This window comes from Rhinolophus ferrumequinum, chromosome 18 (assembly GCF_004115265.2).
Source record: "Rhinolophus ferrumequinum isolate MPI-CBG mRhiFer1 chromosome 18, mRhiFer1_v1.p, whole genome shotgun sequence".
Classification (NCBI taxonomy): domain Eukaryota; kingdom Metazoa; phylum Chordata; class Mammalia; order Chiroptera; family Rhinolophidae; genus Rhinolophus; species Rhinolophus ferrumequinum.
In genome coordinates this window covers 16092458-16108160 of record NC_046301.1, presented here as the reverse complement: position 1 = coordinate 16108160, position 15703 = coordinate 16092458, and the positions used below count along the sequence as shown (strand labels likewise).

At 40.0% G+C, this 15703-nt stretch overlaps 1 protein-coding gene across 1 annotated transcript in view; it reads left to right on the top strand.

Moving 5' to 3' along the window:
• MGAT4D (MGAT4 family member D) overlaps positions 1-15703 on the top strand; it is a 39560-nt gene that overhangs the window by 5943 nt on the left and 17914 nt on the right. Inside the window, exons 2-3 of the mRNA XM_033134592.1 lie at positions 9982-10140; positions 12580-12717. Coding sequence (XP_032990483.1) covers positions 10077-10140; positions 12580-12717 — 202 coding nt within the window. The 5' untranslated portion in view covers positions 9982-10076. The remainder of the gene's footprint in view (positions 1-9981; positions 10141-12579; positions 12718-15703) is intronic.

Sequence of the window (15703 nt, the reverse complement as noted above, 5' to 3'; positions counted from 1 at the left end):
AACAACAAGGGACCACCTCAGTCCTTATTGACCCATGCTGGACTCTCTAATGCTCACTACTTGTCTGTACCATGTTCCTGTTCCTGTTTAGCTCATTGTTGGATTGCTGGATGGGGCATTCTCCATTTTTTCTGCAGCTGGGCCTTTCAACTCAAGGGACAATCCCAAATGCTTGATAACTCTTTTCCTGCTAATCAGGCTAGTCTTGATACATTCCAGGATGTAAGAGACAGATTTTTGTACCTATTGTTAACTTTTAGAATATAATGGCCAAGGGACATAATGGAATCCCCCTAACTGGTGGAAGAGGACGTGGCATCTTTATTAAATAGGTGTCTTGGGAAGGTTTGAGCAAAGAGAATGAGCTAGGTAGCCTATGCATTTCTGAGTCTAGCCTATGAGTCTGTGGAGCGCTCTTATGTAGTGATTCTCAAAGTGGAGAATCATCTGGGACGTGTGAGAAATTCAAAGTCTGGGGTCCCAACCTTAACCGACAGAATCAGAAACTCTGAGGTGGGCCCAGCAATCTGGGTCTAACAAGGTTTCCAGATGGTTCTTGTGCGTGCTCAAGTTTAAGAACGGCTGTCGTAGATGGTCCATAAAAGCCCATTGCAGTACCGAGCCGAACAGATGGCATTCACCCTGGGTACACATGATTTATTTCTAAGTAACTTGGGACAGAAATAGGGGACAAGACAACTGACATTTTATAAGGAGTCATTATTATCTTTCAGATTATTTTCACTTTCAGGGAAATAAATATATATATATATATATATGTGTGTGTGTGTATATATATCCCCACTGTTTACTTTTTGTGCTAATAGTCGTGAGACCAGTGTTTAGTCTGAGGGTAACTAAAGAAGCCTTGAGGGCTGTAATGCTGATACCCGCAGAGGTTATTCTTCCTATTCCTATTATTTTAGCAAAGATTTATCTTTAGACTTGCAATCTCTACTTCCCATGATCTAAATGTGACACTTAAAAACAAATCACAAAAGGGATGTCTAAAGGTCTTTGTGAGTGCTACTGCATTCTTTATCTACCGGAGTTCCTGGAGTGCTGTCTGTTGGCTTAAATGGTAGTAGGTGTTGACTGCAGGTGGTTGGTGGTGGCTATAGCTCAGTTGTACCAGGCATGTGTTTCAGTCAACACCTTTGATCTGCAACACACCCTGGAATGCACAGTGGGGAATATGACACAAACATTATGTAAGACATGATCTTTCTCTTCTCATAACATGGCAGAGGAAAATAAACTATGTGCATAACAATTAAATATGATGTAGCTTCAGTGCCCTGAGAGAGGACCTAAGTGTTACAAGGGATTATACATAGGTGATCACTGAAGGCTTCATGGGGGAAGTGGCATTTCAGCTGAGTCTTGGATACTTTTAATAAGAATATGAGTATGTGTGGGGCACGGTCCATGTCTGAGCATGAATAAAAAGGTGGAGCCAAGAACTAGCAGGTGACTGTTTGTATCTCCAGCACCTAGTTCAGTGACTGGCACAGAGTACGTGCTCAATAAATATGTGTTCTGATATGTGTATGTGTAGACCAACCACTGACTGACTAGCAGATTTTTGGTTTTTCTTTTCTTTGGAAAAAAGACAAAAGAAGTTAACATATTTCTATGAAACGCAAAAATTGATTGGAAAACATGCTGATTTCAGAAACATTTAGATGTAAGAGCAAAGTGCTTTTTGACTCTTACAGGCAGCTGAAAATGTGAAGCTGGAGTTCAAGTGAGAGAACAATGAAATACTGATTTTGGAGGTGTCTTTGTGCTGGATTCTAAGTGCTGAGCCATACACTCTAAGAGGAAAGGGTTCAGAGGTCCTCTCAGGGAAGGGAGCTCTCAAGAGGTGGGTGTGCAGGGGTCCCAGCGACCCCGTGGGAAGGGTGTGCCCCCGGGGGCACGTGTCCTGCGGCACAGGCGCTGTGCGCGCTCATCCTCGACGGGCGGCGTGGGCGCTGCCGGTCGCGTCCCCCGCCGTGCTGCCCAGCTGCCCCCGGTTGTCCCCTGGCCCTGCTCCATGAAGGCCACACCCGTGAACTTGCTGATCGCGCTTGTCGCCTTCGTGCTCTTCAGTTTCTCCTGCTTCTGCATCTCCAGGATGACTCAAACCAGTAAGCGGCGAGGGCTGCTTCTGCTGACTTTCCGGCCTTCCCAGTTTCGGGGCTCCGGGATTGCTGGGGGGCCGGGTCAGAGAGAAGAGGGGCGACGTGGGAACCTGGCTGGTCGCCTGGTCTCGTATTAGGGGCTTTACAGATGTATCCCTCCCCCCCCCCCACACACACCCCTTGTCCGGCTGGCGGTTGAGCTGTAACGGGCGCCCTGACCCACCTGGCCGCCTTGACCCCTCCAGGTGCGCGCACTAATGGGTCGGCCTGTGGGGCCTCCCGGCTCTACCCGGCCTCTGCGTGCGCCGTTTCCCTCCAAAGGTTCAAGGGGCCCACCTGTGCCCAGCTTCCCTCACCCCACCCTCCACCCCGTTGTTTCCAGAACCGTGAATGTCTGAGTCCAAGAACTCTCACGCAGCCAGCGTCTCTCTTTGCGTTGTATTACCGAGCCACGCTTCAGGGTTCCACAAGCAAGTGGGTTTTTTTTTTTTTTTTTTTTTTTTTTTTGCGAAGCTGAAAAAGGGATGAGATGATGGAGAGACATAATCGACAACCGAGAGTCCTGGCTTAGCATATGGACTTGCTCACAATGGACCATGTGGCTTGCGTGACCGCTTTGAAACACACCGAGGTTTTAATTTATTGCCGTCTAGAGGGTTGCCAATTTAGCAAATAGAGGTTGCCCAGTTAAATTTGAATTTCAAATCAACAATGAATAAGTTTTTAGTATAAGAATTGCATGGGATATATTTATACTAAAAAATTGTCTACCTGTAATTCAAATTTAAATAGATTTCCTATATTTTATCTTTCAACTCTAGTTCATGGTGTAACATTTTAGCGTTCATATAGTTGACTTTTGAACTTAAGACTTAGGAATTCAATAAATATATTAAGCCAGGCTTCCAAGATTGTCCTTAGGTTGTTTTAGGTTAAATTTTCATTCTCGTTCTTAAACTCGTTTTTGACTCAGGGTGCACACAGAATAATTTTGGTAGTCATATTGAGGATCAAATTTAGAAGTGGCTTTAGTCCTCTAATTAATGTTTATGTCCGCTAATTAATATTAAAGTCATGCTTTAGTCCTCTAATTAATACTAAATTTTGTCATATACACACAACACCAACACCCCATTTGTTTCAAAGATTAAAAATGTATATTGATTTACCTGATTTAGACTACTAATCTTTAATCATTACATACACTTTCCCTCTTCATTTTCTCTAAAGAACATCATCCAAATGTTTTTATTTACTTTAGAACAATAAACAATGAGCACTTTCATAATCAAAAAAAAAAGAAGCCATTACTCATAATTAGAAAGCAAAATGTAAGCTTTTTAATAGTAATTTTGGAAGGCAATTTAGATTGGGAACCTCAGAAGGAATTTTAATAGTTAATATTCTTAAAATAAAACTGTAGATTTTGAGATACATACAATCATTTTTGGTGTGTTTTCTAGTTACGACCAGAAAAAAACACATTTGGTTCTTCAAAGTGTTTACATTCCAATTATTCATAAGTTCAAGTTCAGAAAATGAGATATTGTCCTTGAAAATGCACTACTCTGAAAAGAGCATTTAAAACAGGTTTTTCATTTTCTATGTATGTATTTCTATGGAACTTAGCTCTAAAATAATTAGAAAATCAACCCCCAGTACTATAATGAGATATTCTTACATCAACAAAAGAAGACAGAGGCTTCATTTAGTTTTGGAAGTAGTGATTTTTATAAAACACCAAAGACAGTTGTAATATTTGAAATGTTTGATTTTTGGTTGTAATTCTTATCAATGAAAATTTGGGAATATTTTTTAGAAAGAGAGACACCACCTAGTGCTTTATTATTTCTCCTTTTAAAAATGAGTTTTATGTGTGGATAACCATTTTGTTCCTTTCTATAAGCTGATAGCATTGATAATTCATTAATTTATTCAAATACGTAAGTTTCATGAGAAGAGGAACTTTTTTTTTTTTTTCCTGTTTTTGCCTATTTGGTTCACTGCTCTGTCCCCAGCATCTGGAAAAATGCCTGGCATGTAATAGATATGCTAAATATTTGTTGAATGAATGAATGGGTGAATGAATGTGTGAACAAATGCATTTACTAAGTACCCATTCATGTTGTAGAAGCTAGGTGAACAGAATTTTTAAAAGCTCTCACTTTCATGGAGCTTACATTCTGGTTGGGGGAAAGTAACAACAAACATGAGTGACGTAATTGCTGTATGATGTCAGGTGTTGGCAGGGGCAGGGAGGAGAAAGCACCGTTTTAGATAGGGTTGTCAGAGAAGAATTCTCTGAGAAGGTCATGTCTGAGCAGATTCCGGAGTGAAGTAAGAAAGCGTTTTGTGTGGATATCTGGGGGAAGAGTTTTCCTGGCAATGACAAAAGCATGGGCAAAGGCCCTGTGGTGGAATCAGCTCGCCGTGTTTAAGGAACAGCCAGGAGGCCAAAGATAGAAAACAAGGAGGAGAGTTGCAGAGGGCTGAGAGCATGGAGACAACAGTAAGAACTACGATTTTCATTCTGAGTGAGATAGGAAGCCATCTGCATGAAAAGATACTCAACATCACTAATCATCAGGGAAATGTAAATCAAAACCACAGTGAGGTTATCACCTCACACCTGGTAGATGGCTATTATCCAAAAGACCAGACCCTTGTGTACTGTTGGTGGGAATGTAAGTTGTGCAGCCACTATGAAAAACAGTATGGAGGGTCCTTGAAAACTTAAAAATAGAACTACCATATGCTCCAGCAATTCCACTTCTGGGTATTTATACACTATTCATTTGAGCCACAGCAAACTCGTGCATCTTTGCACTCCTACCTGCGTGCCTGCAGGCTACCTTGAAGATTTTCTTTTAGCTTAGCAATTTTTCTCCCTCTCTCCTGCCCCCTTTCATCTGGCAGCATGAGATGCTTTGTAGGTCCAGCACTTCAGCAATTTTCAGGGTAGAAATGTTCCCCAGCTCCGGAAAGAGGGCTCATTCACTCACTTTATGAGTGAATTTTTTTGGTTCTCTCTTTCTTTCCTTGGTGGAGAGAATCACCAAGGTATACGACCTTGCAGGAATATGCCTAGACTAAACCATGGAGCACAACCAGCGAGGAGAGCAGCTCCCAGGCGTAGCTCTAAGTCTGCAGAGTCCAGGACCCAAGGGCTATTGGACTAGTTATCATGCCTGCCTCCTTTTGCTTGTGTCACTTTGAGGATAATTCCATTTTGTCAATTCCATTATACTTAGTTGTTTAAATATATGTTCCTTTCTCCCATCCTTTGCAGCCTGATTGTCAGTTAATTTAAATCAGGAACCTGACTTCATCCATGTTTGTTTACCTGTCACGTAGTACAGTGAGTGAGTGGCACATGGTGAGTATGAAATGGGAGAAAGAATGACTATGTCAGCATGCTTCTCCTTACTGGAGGTGTTTAGTGAATGAAATAAGGTGGAAAATTTAGGACATGGCTGTATCGTATGGGACCTTATACACTAAGGCAAGTCGTTTGGATTTTATTCAATAAGCATTCAGGGAACATTGTACAGTTTTTGAGCAGTTTCCAGAAGATTGCTGGTGAGAGACCAATTAAGAAGCAATTATAATAATAATGCAGCTAGAGGCAGTAAAGACCTGAACTCTCAGGAAAGTCAATGAAAAGAAAGATAGAACAGGAACTGACTCTGGGTGATGAACACACAATGTGATATACAGATGATGTATGATAGAATTGTACACTTGGAACCTGTATAATTTTAGTAGCCAATGTCTAACCAATAGACATTTAGTAGCCAATCTAACCCCAGTAGATTTAATAAAAATTAAAAATAAGAAAGGTAAAACAATTCAAGGAGTCTAACAGGCTCCTCAAATTTTAACTTGTGTGCTAATCACCTTGGGCTCTTATTAAAACGCAGATCCTGACTGGATAGGTCGGGGTGAGGCCTGACACAGTGCATTTCTAACAAGCTCACGTGCCAGACCTGCGCTGTCCACTGTCCCTGTGGTGTGGCCGTCCCTGGTCAGGTGGCTCTGAGCACTGGAAATGTAGTTAGTCTAACCAACGAACTGAATTTTTCATTTAATCGTAAGTCATAAATAATTTACATTTAAAAACAAGGCAGTGCAAAATATTTCTCCATTAAGTAAAATTTTATTGTTTTGGTAAGACTACATTTCACTGTAACCTTTAACATTTAGCATCTGAATTAAGATGTACTGTAAATACATACAGAATTTGGAATACATAGTACAAAAACAAGGAACGTCAATTATTCTATTAATTACTTTTTATGTTGATTGCATGTTGAAAAAATATTTTAGATATATTTGGATTAAATACGAGTACATTACTTGCCATTACGTTCACTTATTTCTTTTTACCTTTTTTAATGTGGCTGCTAGAAGATTTACGTTTACAAACGTGGATTGCATTTTATTTCTCCTGGAGGGCAGTACATCAGCCCCTGGCTGTGAGCAGCAAAGGTCTCTGGTGCTCAGGACCTCATCTGGTCCCTTGTTTATGGGTGGAAGTCACATTGGTCCATTGAACACACGGACTGATGTTTGTTTTCACAATTTCACTACAATTGACTCAAAACATCAAATTATTGTTTATTTGAAACCTGCACAAAATAATTTGATAACAAAGGGGGATCATATATATGGTGATGGAAGGAGAACTGACTCTGGGTGGTGAGCACACAATGTAATTTATAGATGATGTGATACAGAATTGTACACCTGAAATCTATGTAATTTTACTAACAATTGTCACCCCAATAAATTAAAAACAAAAACAAACAAACAAAAATAATAATAATTTGATAACATTTCATCCTCACAAAATACCTGAGTGAATCTGCAAGTAATGTAAATATTTTAAGTAGAATATCGAAGAATTGAATTTATCAAGTAAGAATGTACAAGAATCAGATCTAAGACTCGAGATCATGTCCTTTAACATTTCTGTACGGTGGTTTCTGCAAATACGACTTCCTCTAGAGAAAACACTTTCTTGTCACGTTTACCAAATTGATCCCTTAAGGACTGACTTACACTGTGGAAGCCCAGATATGTTGCATCACCCACGACACGTCAACTGCAAGCACGCGATCCATTTTGCAAAGAGAGTATTACCTGGGGAACCCCAGTCACATCAGGTTGTACTGGTTAAACCACATCCCCGTGTAAAATTTGTGAGCATCCTCAAGTAGTAGCCACGATAGCATATTCAGGATTTGTCTGGGCTAGTGGCAATTCTTTTGATTAAGCATGACTCAGTTTTAGAATCACTCAACTCAGTTCCTATGCTGACAAGTCCATTCATTCAATGATGGCAATTTAATCAAAATTACCTGGTGGATTTCAAAGACTGAACCCTCTGCCCTAAGCTAAGGCTAGTGTGAGCCACGGCAGGCATGAAGTAAACTGCTGGGACAGTTATTTTATCACGACATTTTCTTGCTCCATTTTGTAAGTGCATCTCAAGACTTTTGCTCTCGATAGCAGCCCTAATCGCTCCCTTGAACTTCAAAAGGCCAAACGTTTGCCTCGTGTTTGGAAGCCTCCTAAGCACCACAGTGACCTCTGGCTCTGCTCCTTTTTCCGTTTTTCCCAATCCAGACTGAGTACCTGGGCTAAGAATCTAGGAGTGATGTTGGAAACCCAGCAGGGGTTCTTCTCCGCTCTCTCACTCAGTTACTAAGGCTTTCTGATAAAATCTCTCAGGTATTTCTCATCTTCAGCCCCTATTTCCTATCCCTTTCTACCCTGGTTTACTCCTTTAGCATCTCACCCATGAAGCTGTTAGCACTATAGTTTCCCAACTGGTGGTTTCTCTGGCTTTAGTTTTGCCTTCCTGAAACCGCCTTCTATATGACCATGAGAACGATCTTTCTAAAACACGTGTTGCACCTAATAGTCTTCAGCTTTAGTTCTCAATTGAAATAGTTGTTCCCATGATAGTCTATAAGGGTCTTCCAAGATATATAAAGTGACCTGGAAAAAAAAAGTGGAGCTGGGAGGAGAGTGTGACTCCATTATCTTTATATTAAAACAAATATATACTGTGGAATGGGCTATACAATTTGCATACATTGTTAAAGAAACTTCACAGAAATTCCGTGTGTTGGGCTATTTCAAAGTATGCCTCCACCTGCACCCCTTTTGTTCAAATTCACAGCCATTAGAGGTGTTTTAGAAGAAAGGTTTAAGAAACACTGGTTGGTCTATAGAAAAACGTTCAAGCTCCTTAGCATAGCTTATCAAAAGGGGAGCTTAAACAGGTGCCTCTTTGAACCTCACTATGGATTTTCCCCATGCTGGCCCTGAAATAATGAACAGCTTCTCGTTCTGGAGAGCCCACATGTTGAGTGCCTCTGTCTTTCTCACCCTGTGCTCCACCTAGAATGCCTTTCCTTGCTTCCCTTGACAGCCTAATAACTCGCACTCCATCGAGTACATTTAGGCGTCACATCCTCCAGAATCCTTCTCTGATTTCCTCTCTTCTCCCCTCCCAAGCTCTTTAGATTCTGTCCTCTGTGGCTACTATTATCATTACATGCCAGGGCTTGAAAACTTGTTCTTCTGGGCTTTCATTCGCTTTCCTAGGAAGGGTATTTTAAAGTGACCACTGGGACTTTCTCCCAGTAGCTCATTACGTCTCTCAAAAGACAGAGAGAGAAACCCAAATGGTGAGCTTGGTAGACCTGACTCTTCCGGACCACATTGACAGGGAGGCCCTGTTTGGGGCTGGTGTTACTATATGGGGGCTTCATTAGGTAAAAGCCAAGAAAAAGGGAAACTATAACATCAGAAATATCACATAGATTTAAATTATCAGTTAAGTTAGTTCTACTGATTAGCCTGTAAACTTCCCGGAGGCAAAAACTAACCACATCTTTTTTATTTTTGTATTTCCATTGACCCAGAGTACTTGACGAATAAAAGGTGTTTACTTTTTTTCTTTGCTAGTGTTTCTGATTATAGAAGCAATGCAATGTGGATTTTAGAAATAAAACAAAAAACCCTGTAAAACTAGGAAATAAAAAGTGATCCAACAAACCAAGATTATATAGTAACAAAATATAAACTTACTCTTTTTTACTATATATATATGTATATATATGCAAAAAGGAAATTATACATAATTTTGTTTTTTAAAAAACAATTGCGTTTACAACATTAAATACTCTTCTGCAAGGTGGTTTTTGTACCTGTATAGTATTCCATTGATACATAAATAAAGAGTAGTCCACTGATACATAATATTTTTTTATGTGCTTTGCATGCCTTATTGAATTACATCTTCACAAGAACTCTGGGGCAGGGATTCTTACAGATCCATTTACATGTGGAGGAACAGAGGCTAACAAAAATTAAACAGCTTGCCCAAGTCATACAAGTATTAAGTGGCGAACATGGGCTTCAGTTATATGTGATTTAACACCAGAGCGACCAGAACTCTCAGAAGGATATTCTGTAATTTATTTAGCATATTTCCATTGTTGGGCACTTCCATTTTGGCTCAATTGTTTCTTCCTCTAATTTCAAATCTAAGACATGCATAAAACAAAATTTTGAAAACATAGAATAGTACAAAGTAATAAAGCAAAAACTACTGATAATCCCACCTTCCAGATATTACTATATTTAACATTTTGTTCTTTTTTCCAGTCTTTGGTATATATATCAATCACTACATATACCATAGGTATATAGCACTGTATATCCATATATCCATAGATATATAGCAATATTGAAGCATATGTTTTACATTATTATTATAATAGAAGATTGTGTAATACCATTGCTACATGTATAAACATATACATATATGTTTTCTTTGCAGGTAATCAATTAATCAATTGTAGAAACCATATTTTGGAGTTTAAGGGAAATATTCTACGTTTAAAAAACAAATCTGTAAGAAATCGCCATGAGCTGATGAAAGCCTTGAACAGAATGAAGAATGATATTAGACAGAGAGAACATCTATCAGTAAACTTAGGTTTGTGTTGCTTTTGTTTGTGTGTATGGTGGTTTGTTTGTTTTATGTTTGGAAATTTGGATTTTATGCTTTCTGGTTTTAGGGAATTTCTCCCCCGTAAGTATAACTAAGTCAATACTCGTTCTTTTATTGTAAGACATGGAAAAATCACGTAAGAGACATACACTTACTCTCTCCTCTATCTGGAAAATGGTCTTCCTGTGTTTTCTCTCTGTAAATTGCAGCTCTCTCCACAATCCATCAATAGACACAGCCAGAAAGCTGAGTGTGGCCATCTCTGACTCCCACCTCTCCCTCCTGCATACTTCCCTGTCAGTCGGTAAGCAATCCTGATGACTCACAATCCTATGTCGCCCACAAAGCTGTCCATATTGTTCCGTCACCGTCTCTGCTGCCCTAGTCAGGCTACCTTCATGCGTCATCTCACTGACCCCTAACATACCCCTCTTTTCTCTCTCTCTCTCCAGTCCTCACGCATCTATCCTCACAGTGGCCAAAGTGAAGGCGACACTGTCTTGTATACCAACCTTCTGTGCCTCTCCTTTTCTCCAGGATCAAAAGTCCTGCCTCGTGCTTCCCCTTTGTATCAAACTCTACCCCCCTTTTAACCCTTTGTAACCCTGATCAGTTCTCAGCTCCGATAGTTTTCCATTTTCCCGAATGCCACACAAATGGAATCACACAGTGTGTAACCCTGTGAAATTGGCTTCTTTCACATAGCATAGATTCATTCAAGTGATCCTGGGGCCAGTCTTCGGTTGCCTTTTCATTGCTGAATAGCATTCCATTGTGTGGATGTACCATGGATAGTTTGTTTCACCAGTTGAGGGACATCTGGATTGTTTTCAGTTTTTCTGTTGATTACACATACCTGTTGCTATAAGCACTTGTGTACAGGTTTTTCATTTGAAGAGAATTTTCACTTCTTTAGGAGAAATATCTAAGATTGATGGGTATATGGAAAGTGTATGTTTGACTTTATAGGAAACTGCCAAACTGTTTTCCAGAGTGGCTGTACCATTTTGCATTCCCTGCAGCAGTTGTATGAGAGTTCCAGTCATTCCCACTTATTATAGCCGTTCTAATGCTATGGTATCCCATAGTTTTAAGTTGCTTTTCTCTAGTGTCATGGTGTTGGATATTTTTATGTGCTTATTAGCCATCCGTAGATCTTTTTTGTGAAAGTCTGTTTAAATCTTTTGCACATTTTTTTAATTGGATGGTTTGTTTTCTTGTTGAGTTTTGAGAGTTCTGTATATATCCTGGATGCATATCAGATGGATATGTGATTTAGAAATATTTCCTCCCAGCCTGTGGCTTGCCTTTTCATTCTCCTTATGGTATCATTCCAAAAGCAAACATTTTTAATTTTGATGAAGTCCAATTTATCGATTTTTCTTTTTATGTATTTTGCTTTTGATGTTCTATCTAAGAACTCTTAGCTCAAAGTCATGAGGATTTTCTTTTATGTGTGTGTGTTTTTTTTAATTTTATAGTTTTATGTTTTACATTTTAGGTCTATGAAACTTTTGATTTGGTTTTTATAAATGGTGTGAAGTATAAAGCAAGGTTCAATCTTTTTCCTGTGGATGTCCAAGTGTTCTTGCACCATTTCTCAAAAAGGCTGTCCTTTCTGCATTGAATTGCCTTTGCACCCTTTTCAAAAATCAATTGACCATATTTGTGTGGATCTATTTCTGGGTTCTCTATTCTGTTCCATTCATTGGTCTATATATCTGTTTTTTTTCCGTAATACCACACTATCTCGGTTACTATGTTATGTATTACAAATTAAAATTGGGTAGTGTGAGTCCTCCAACTTGGTTCTGCTTTTCCGAAATTGTAAAGGCAAATTCAAATGAATAGTACAAATGGAGTCATTACATATTGAGGAGGCTATAAAATAAAATCATAAGGCTACAAACTATAATGATGCCATATTAATTAAAGTAGCAAATCAGATCAATTACAGCATGTTTCAGTTATACGTCCTTTGTTTGAAACTGACTTTTATTTCCCTCTGATTGTGTAGCTCATAGTGCTAGACTTCAATACAGGAAGTCCGCACTTAACATCATTGATAGGTTCTGCAACTTGAAGCAAAATGATATGTAAGGAGAACAATTCTACCTTTTGCTAATTGATAGAAACAAGAGTTAAATTCCTATGGCATATCATCAACGTTCACGAAAGGATGTTGCACGAAATGATGTTATTTGAGGACTTGCTGTATTACTTTTTAAATAAATATGAATCAATGATCTTTGAGTTATATTTTATAGCCTTATGATTTTGATAATTTACATTTAATAGTATTACTCTTACATATAAATACTAAATTAATCTACGAATTAATAAATTAACCCTCATTAAAAAAAATTGCAGGGAGAAAAATCCCTATAGTCATGAACTAAGAAGCCTTATTTTTTTCTCTATCAGTTGAGAAGAAAGTGAATACGTTGGATGAGAATGAAACAGTATCTAATACATTTGAAGTCTTAAAGTTCTTTTTCCCTCATCTAAGGAATGTAGGCAGAATTTATCCTGATGTAATCATCGGCAAAGAGAAAACAGGCGGTAAGAAAATTAGAATTGGAAAATCAAATACAGATATTTTGATCTTTGGGACATACTTTTAAGTTTTAAAATGCAATCCATTAAATATGATACTCGGTTTGATATTTAGACCACCAGCCTCTCTGGCATTCATTTGGATTACCAGAAATAAGTATATTGTCTGTGAGAAAATATAGTTCAGTAACTATTTGGAGGCTTGAATTCAAATTCAATTTTAATACAGATGCTTTGAAAATAAGTCCGTGTAAGTCAAACGTATGTTAAGGGTCTGCTAAGTACGTGGTAACTGTTTCCTCCATTGGTTTTGGTAAATGTATTCTCACCTGGTTATCTCCCTGTTTCCCTATCTTTCTGGGGACAGAGGTCAGCAAAAGGTTTACAGAAGAACTGAAATTTGAGATAAGACTTAAAGAATGAGTCCGAGCTCATCAGGTATAGAAGAGAAAAAGCATTTGAGTAACAAGCAGGGATATTAGGCCATCTCGCAGAAGCTTGCCTTTCTCTCAAACCTCTTCATTCCAATGAGTGAGTCCCTCTGGGCCAGGGGTCAGCAAACTCCAGCCCAAGGCTGAATCTGCCTGTTTTTAACTACAGTTTTGTTGCTCATCCTTACTTACTGCCTGTGGCTGCTTTCATACTTCAATGCAGAGTTGGGTAGTTGCAACAGACACAATGTGGCCTGAGAGTCAAAAATGTTTACTGTCTGGACATGTATAGAAAAAGGTTGCCGACCTCTGCTCTAGGCCATTCCTTGGGCATCAGTGGCGGTGGTCATGCCTCTGACCAGCCTGTTGTGTGGGATTGGGGTACCAGAAGATACTAGCATCAACTGAGCTCTCACCGTGTTTCATACGCTGTGTTATAAGTTTGCTTTCATGAACTCATTTACCCCTGGCAACCCAGAGCAGCAGAGCCTCTGACCGTCTCTATTTTACACCTGAGAAAATTGGGGTGTAGAGAGATTAAGGAACTTTCAGAGATCACACTTGTAAACATGTTTAACGTGCCCGATTCCCTCGGGAGTATTTTGATTGTGGCATATAAATACACACATACACATGCATACACACGGGTGTGAATGTGTGAGAAAGTGCATGGCAGACAAAGCCAGCGTCTGCTGGAGGAGGAGTCGAAAGACACAGAAAAAGCCCCAATACATAGCAACTATAGTAAGCACAGCCTTGGATAAACAAGAGCAAAGATAAGCAGAAACCCGAGATGTAGGATGAAAGGAAGTGGGGAGAGCTGTTGGGAACGGGGTGTTGAGATAACGCAGTTACCAGAGCTGCGTTACCACCTGAATAACCTTCCAATTCCCCAGCTACTTCCTGATTTCCAACCATGCTGTGTTATGTATTGATCCTCTTATGGCTTTTCTTAGGTTCTTGGGAGGACCAGTTTGCCTATAAACCTTCATTACCAGAGGTGATTTAAAGGGAGATTTTGTTCCTGGTAACAAAAAGATCTAACACAGAAAACATTTGTAAAAGTACTGAGGCCTGTAGGGAGGGTGGCCCATGGAGGAATCCGTCCTCCGTCTCCTTTATATTGTGATTACATCTTAAATAATATCTGCTCTCCACAGCCCCGCCATAACTATTTTTTATTGAGCCCCTCATTTCTTGCGCGGTCTATTGAAATAGACTTGTAATTTTTCTATGGCTTTGATGTTACTAAAGTCAGTCCATTCTTCACACTTTGCTCAGCAGTACCTACTAGAATGCATAGCTCATCCCGCTCAACTCCTGCCTGGAGTCCTTCGGCAGGTCCTCCTTGCAAATAGGAGGAAGTGGGCTCCTTGACAGGGTATATGCACAACAGGCCATCGCTTTCAAGTCTCTCCATTTCTGCCCCTTCGCACCTTCCCAGCAACCCCAACTACTTCTGGTCCCACAAGTAGGAAAAGTGATCAGCGCGTGCTGTTCGCTGCTTGTGAGGAACACACCACCTCCTGTCAGCCCACGATTAACCTGTCATGTAAGTGCCTCATCGAATACGGCTTTTCAGCTTAGCTGACAGCTTCTTTGTGATGTCTTCCCTGCCCTCTGATTTAACGAGCTGCTATCGTGGGCCAGGCCGCGGTGATACAGTGGGAAACAAGACAGGGACCTCTTCCTCACAGAGACAGATGAGAAAGCAGTTGCAACACAAAGTGACCGGTGCTGTGATAGGGAAACACAGGTGGGACAAGTAACACGTACTCAGGGAATTGGGGAAAACTTTCTGCAGGAAGTGACATTTAAGCTGAGATGTGAAGGGTAAAAAGAATTGGAATAGGCTCAATAGGGGAAAGGTAGGTGGTGGATAGTGGAAAAGTAGAAGGTGGCCGTCCAGGTAGAGGAAAAGAAATGTGAAAGGTCTAATGAGAGGGCCTGGGGAAAAAGTGTGGCTTGTGACTATAGCCAATAAAACATGGGGCAGAGGCCAAATAATAAAGGGGATTGGCCATTTATTTATTCACCCTGAATTTATTGACACTGCTGTGTGCCAGTCACTATATCGTGCTGGTCTTATAATAGTGAGCACGCAAGAAGCAATGTCTGCCCTCACCAAGCTTATATTCTAGCTCGGAAGACAAATGGGTAACAACAAGGGGGAGAAGTACTATGAGAGACGAGGTAAGAATGCAGAGCTATGCACCCAACCTAATTTAGGAAGAATGAGTAGAATTAGCACAAGGAACCAGGAGAAGAGTGTTTTAGGCAAAAAGGAATGGCATGTGCAAAGGCCTGCAGATGGGACCATGCTATTTTGATCAATCTGAGAAGCGGAAAGGCATTCAGTAAGACTGGTTGCGAAAAAAGGTCATTGAAACAGAAGAGGCAGATTGGTCCCTAACCCTAAGAGCCTTCTAACCGTTTGTAACTGTATCCCTTATCCTAAGACATGGGAAGCCATCTCAGGGATTGCATTTAGGGTGGCTCCTGCAGCTCAAAACCTGATTCCTGCCTTACCCCATCCATAAAAATCACTTCCAGGTGCATTA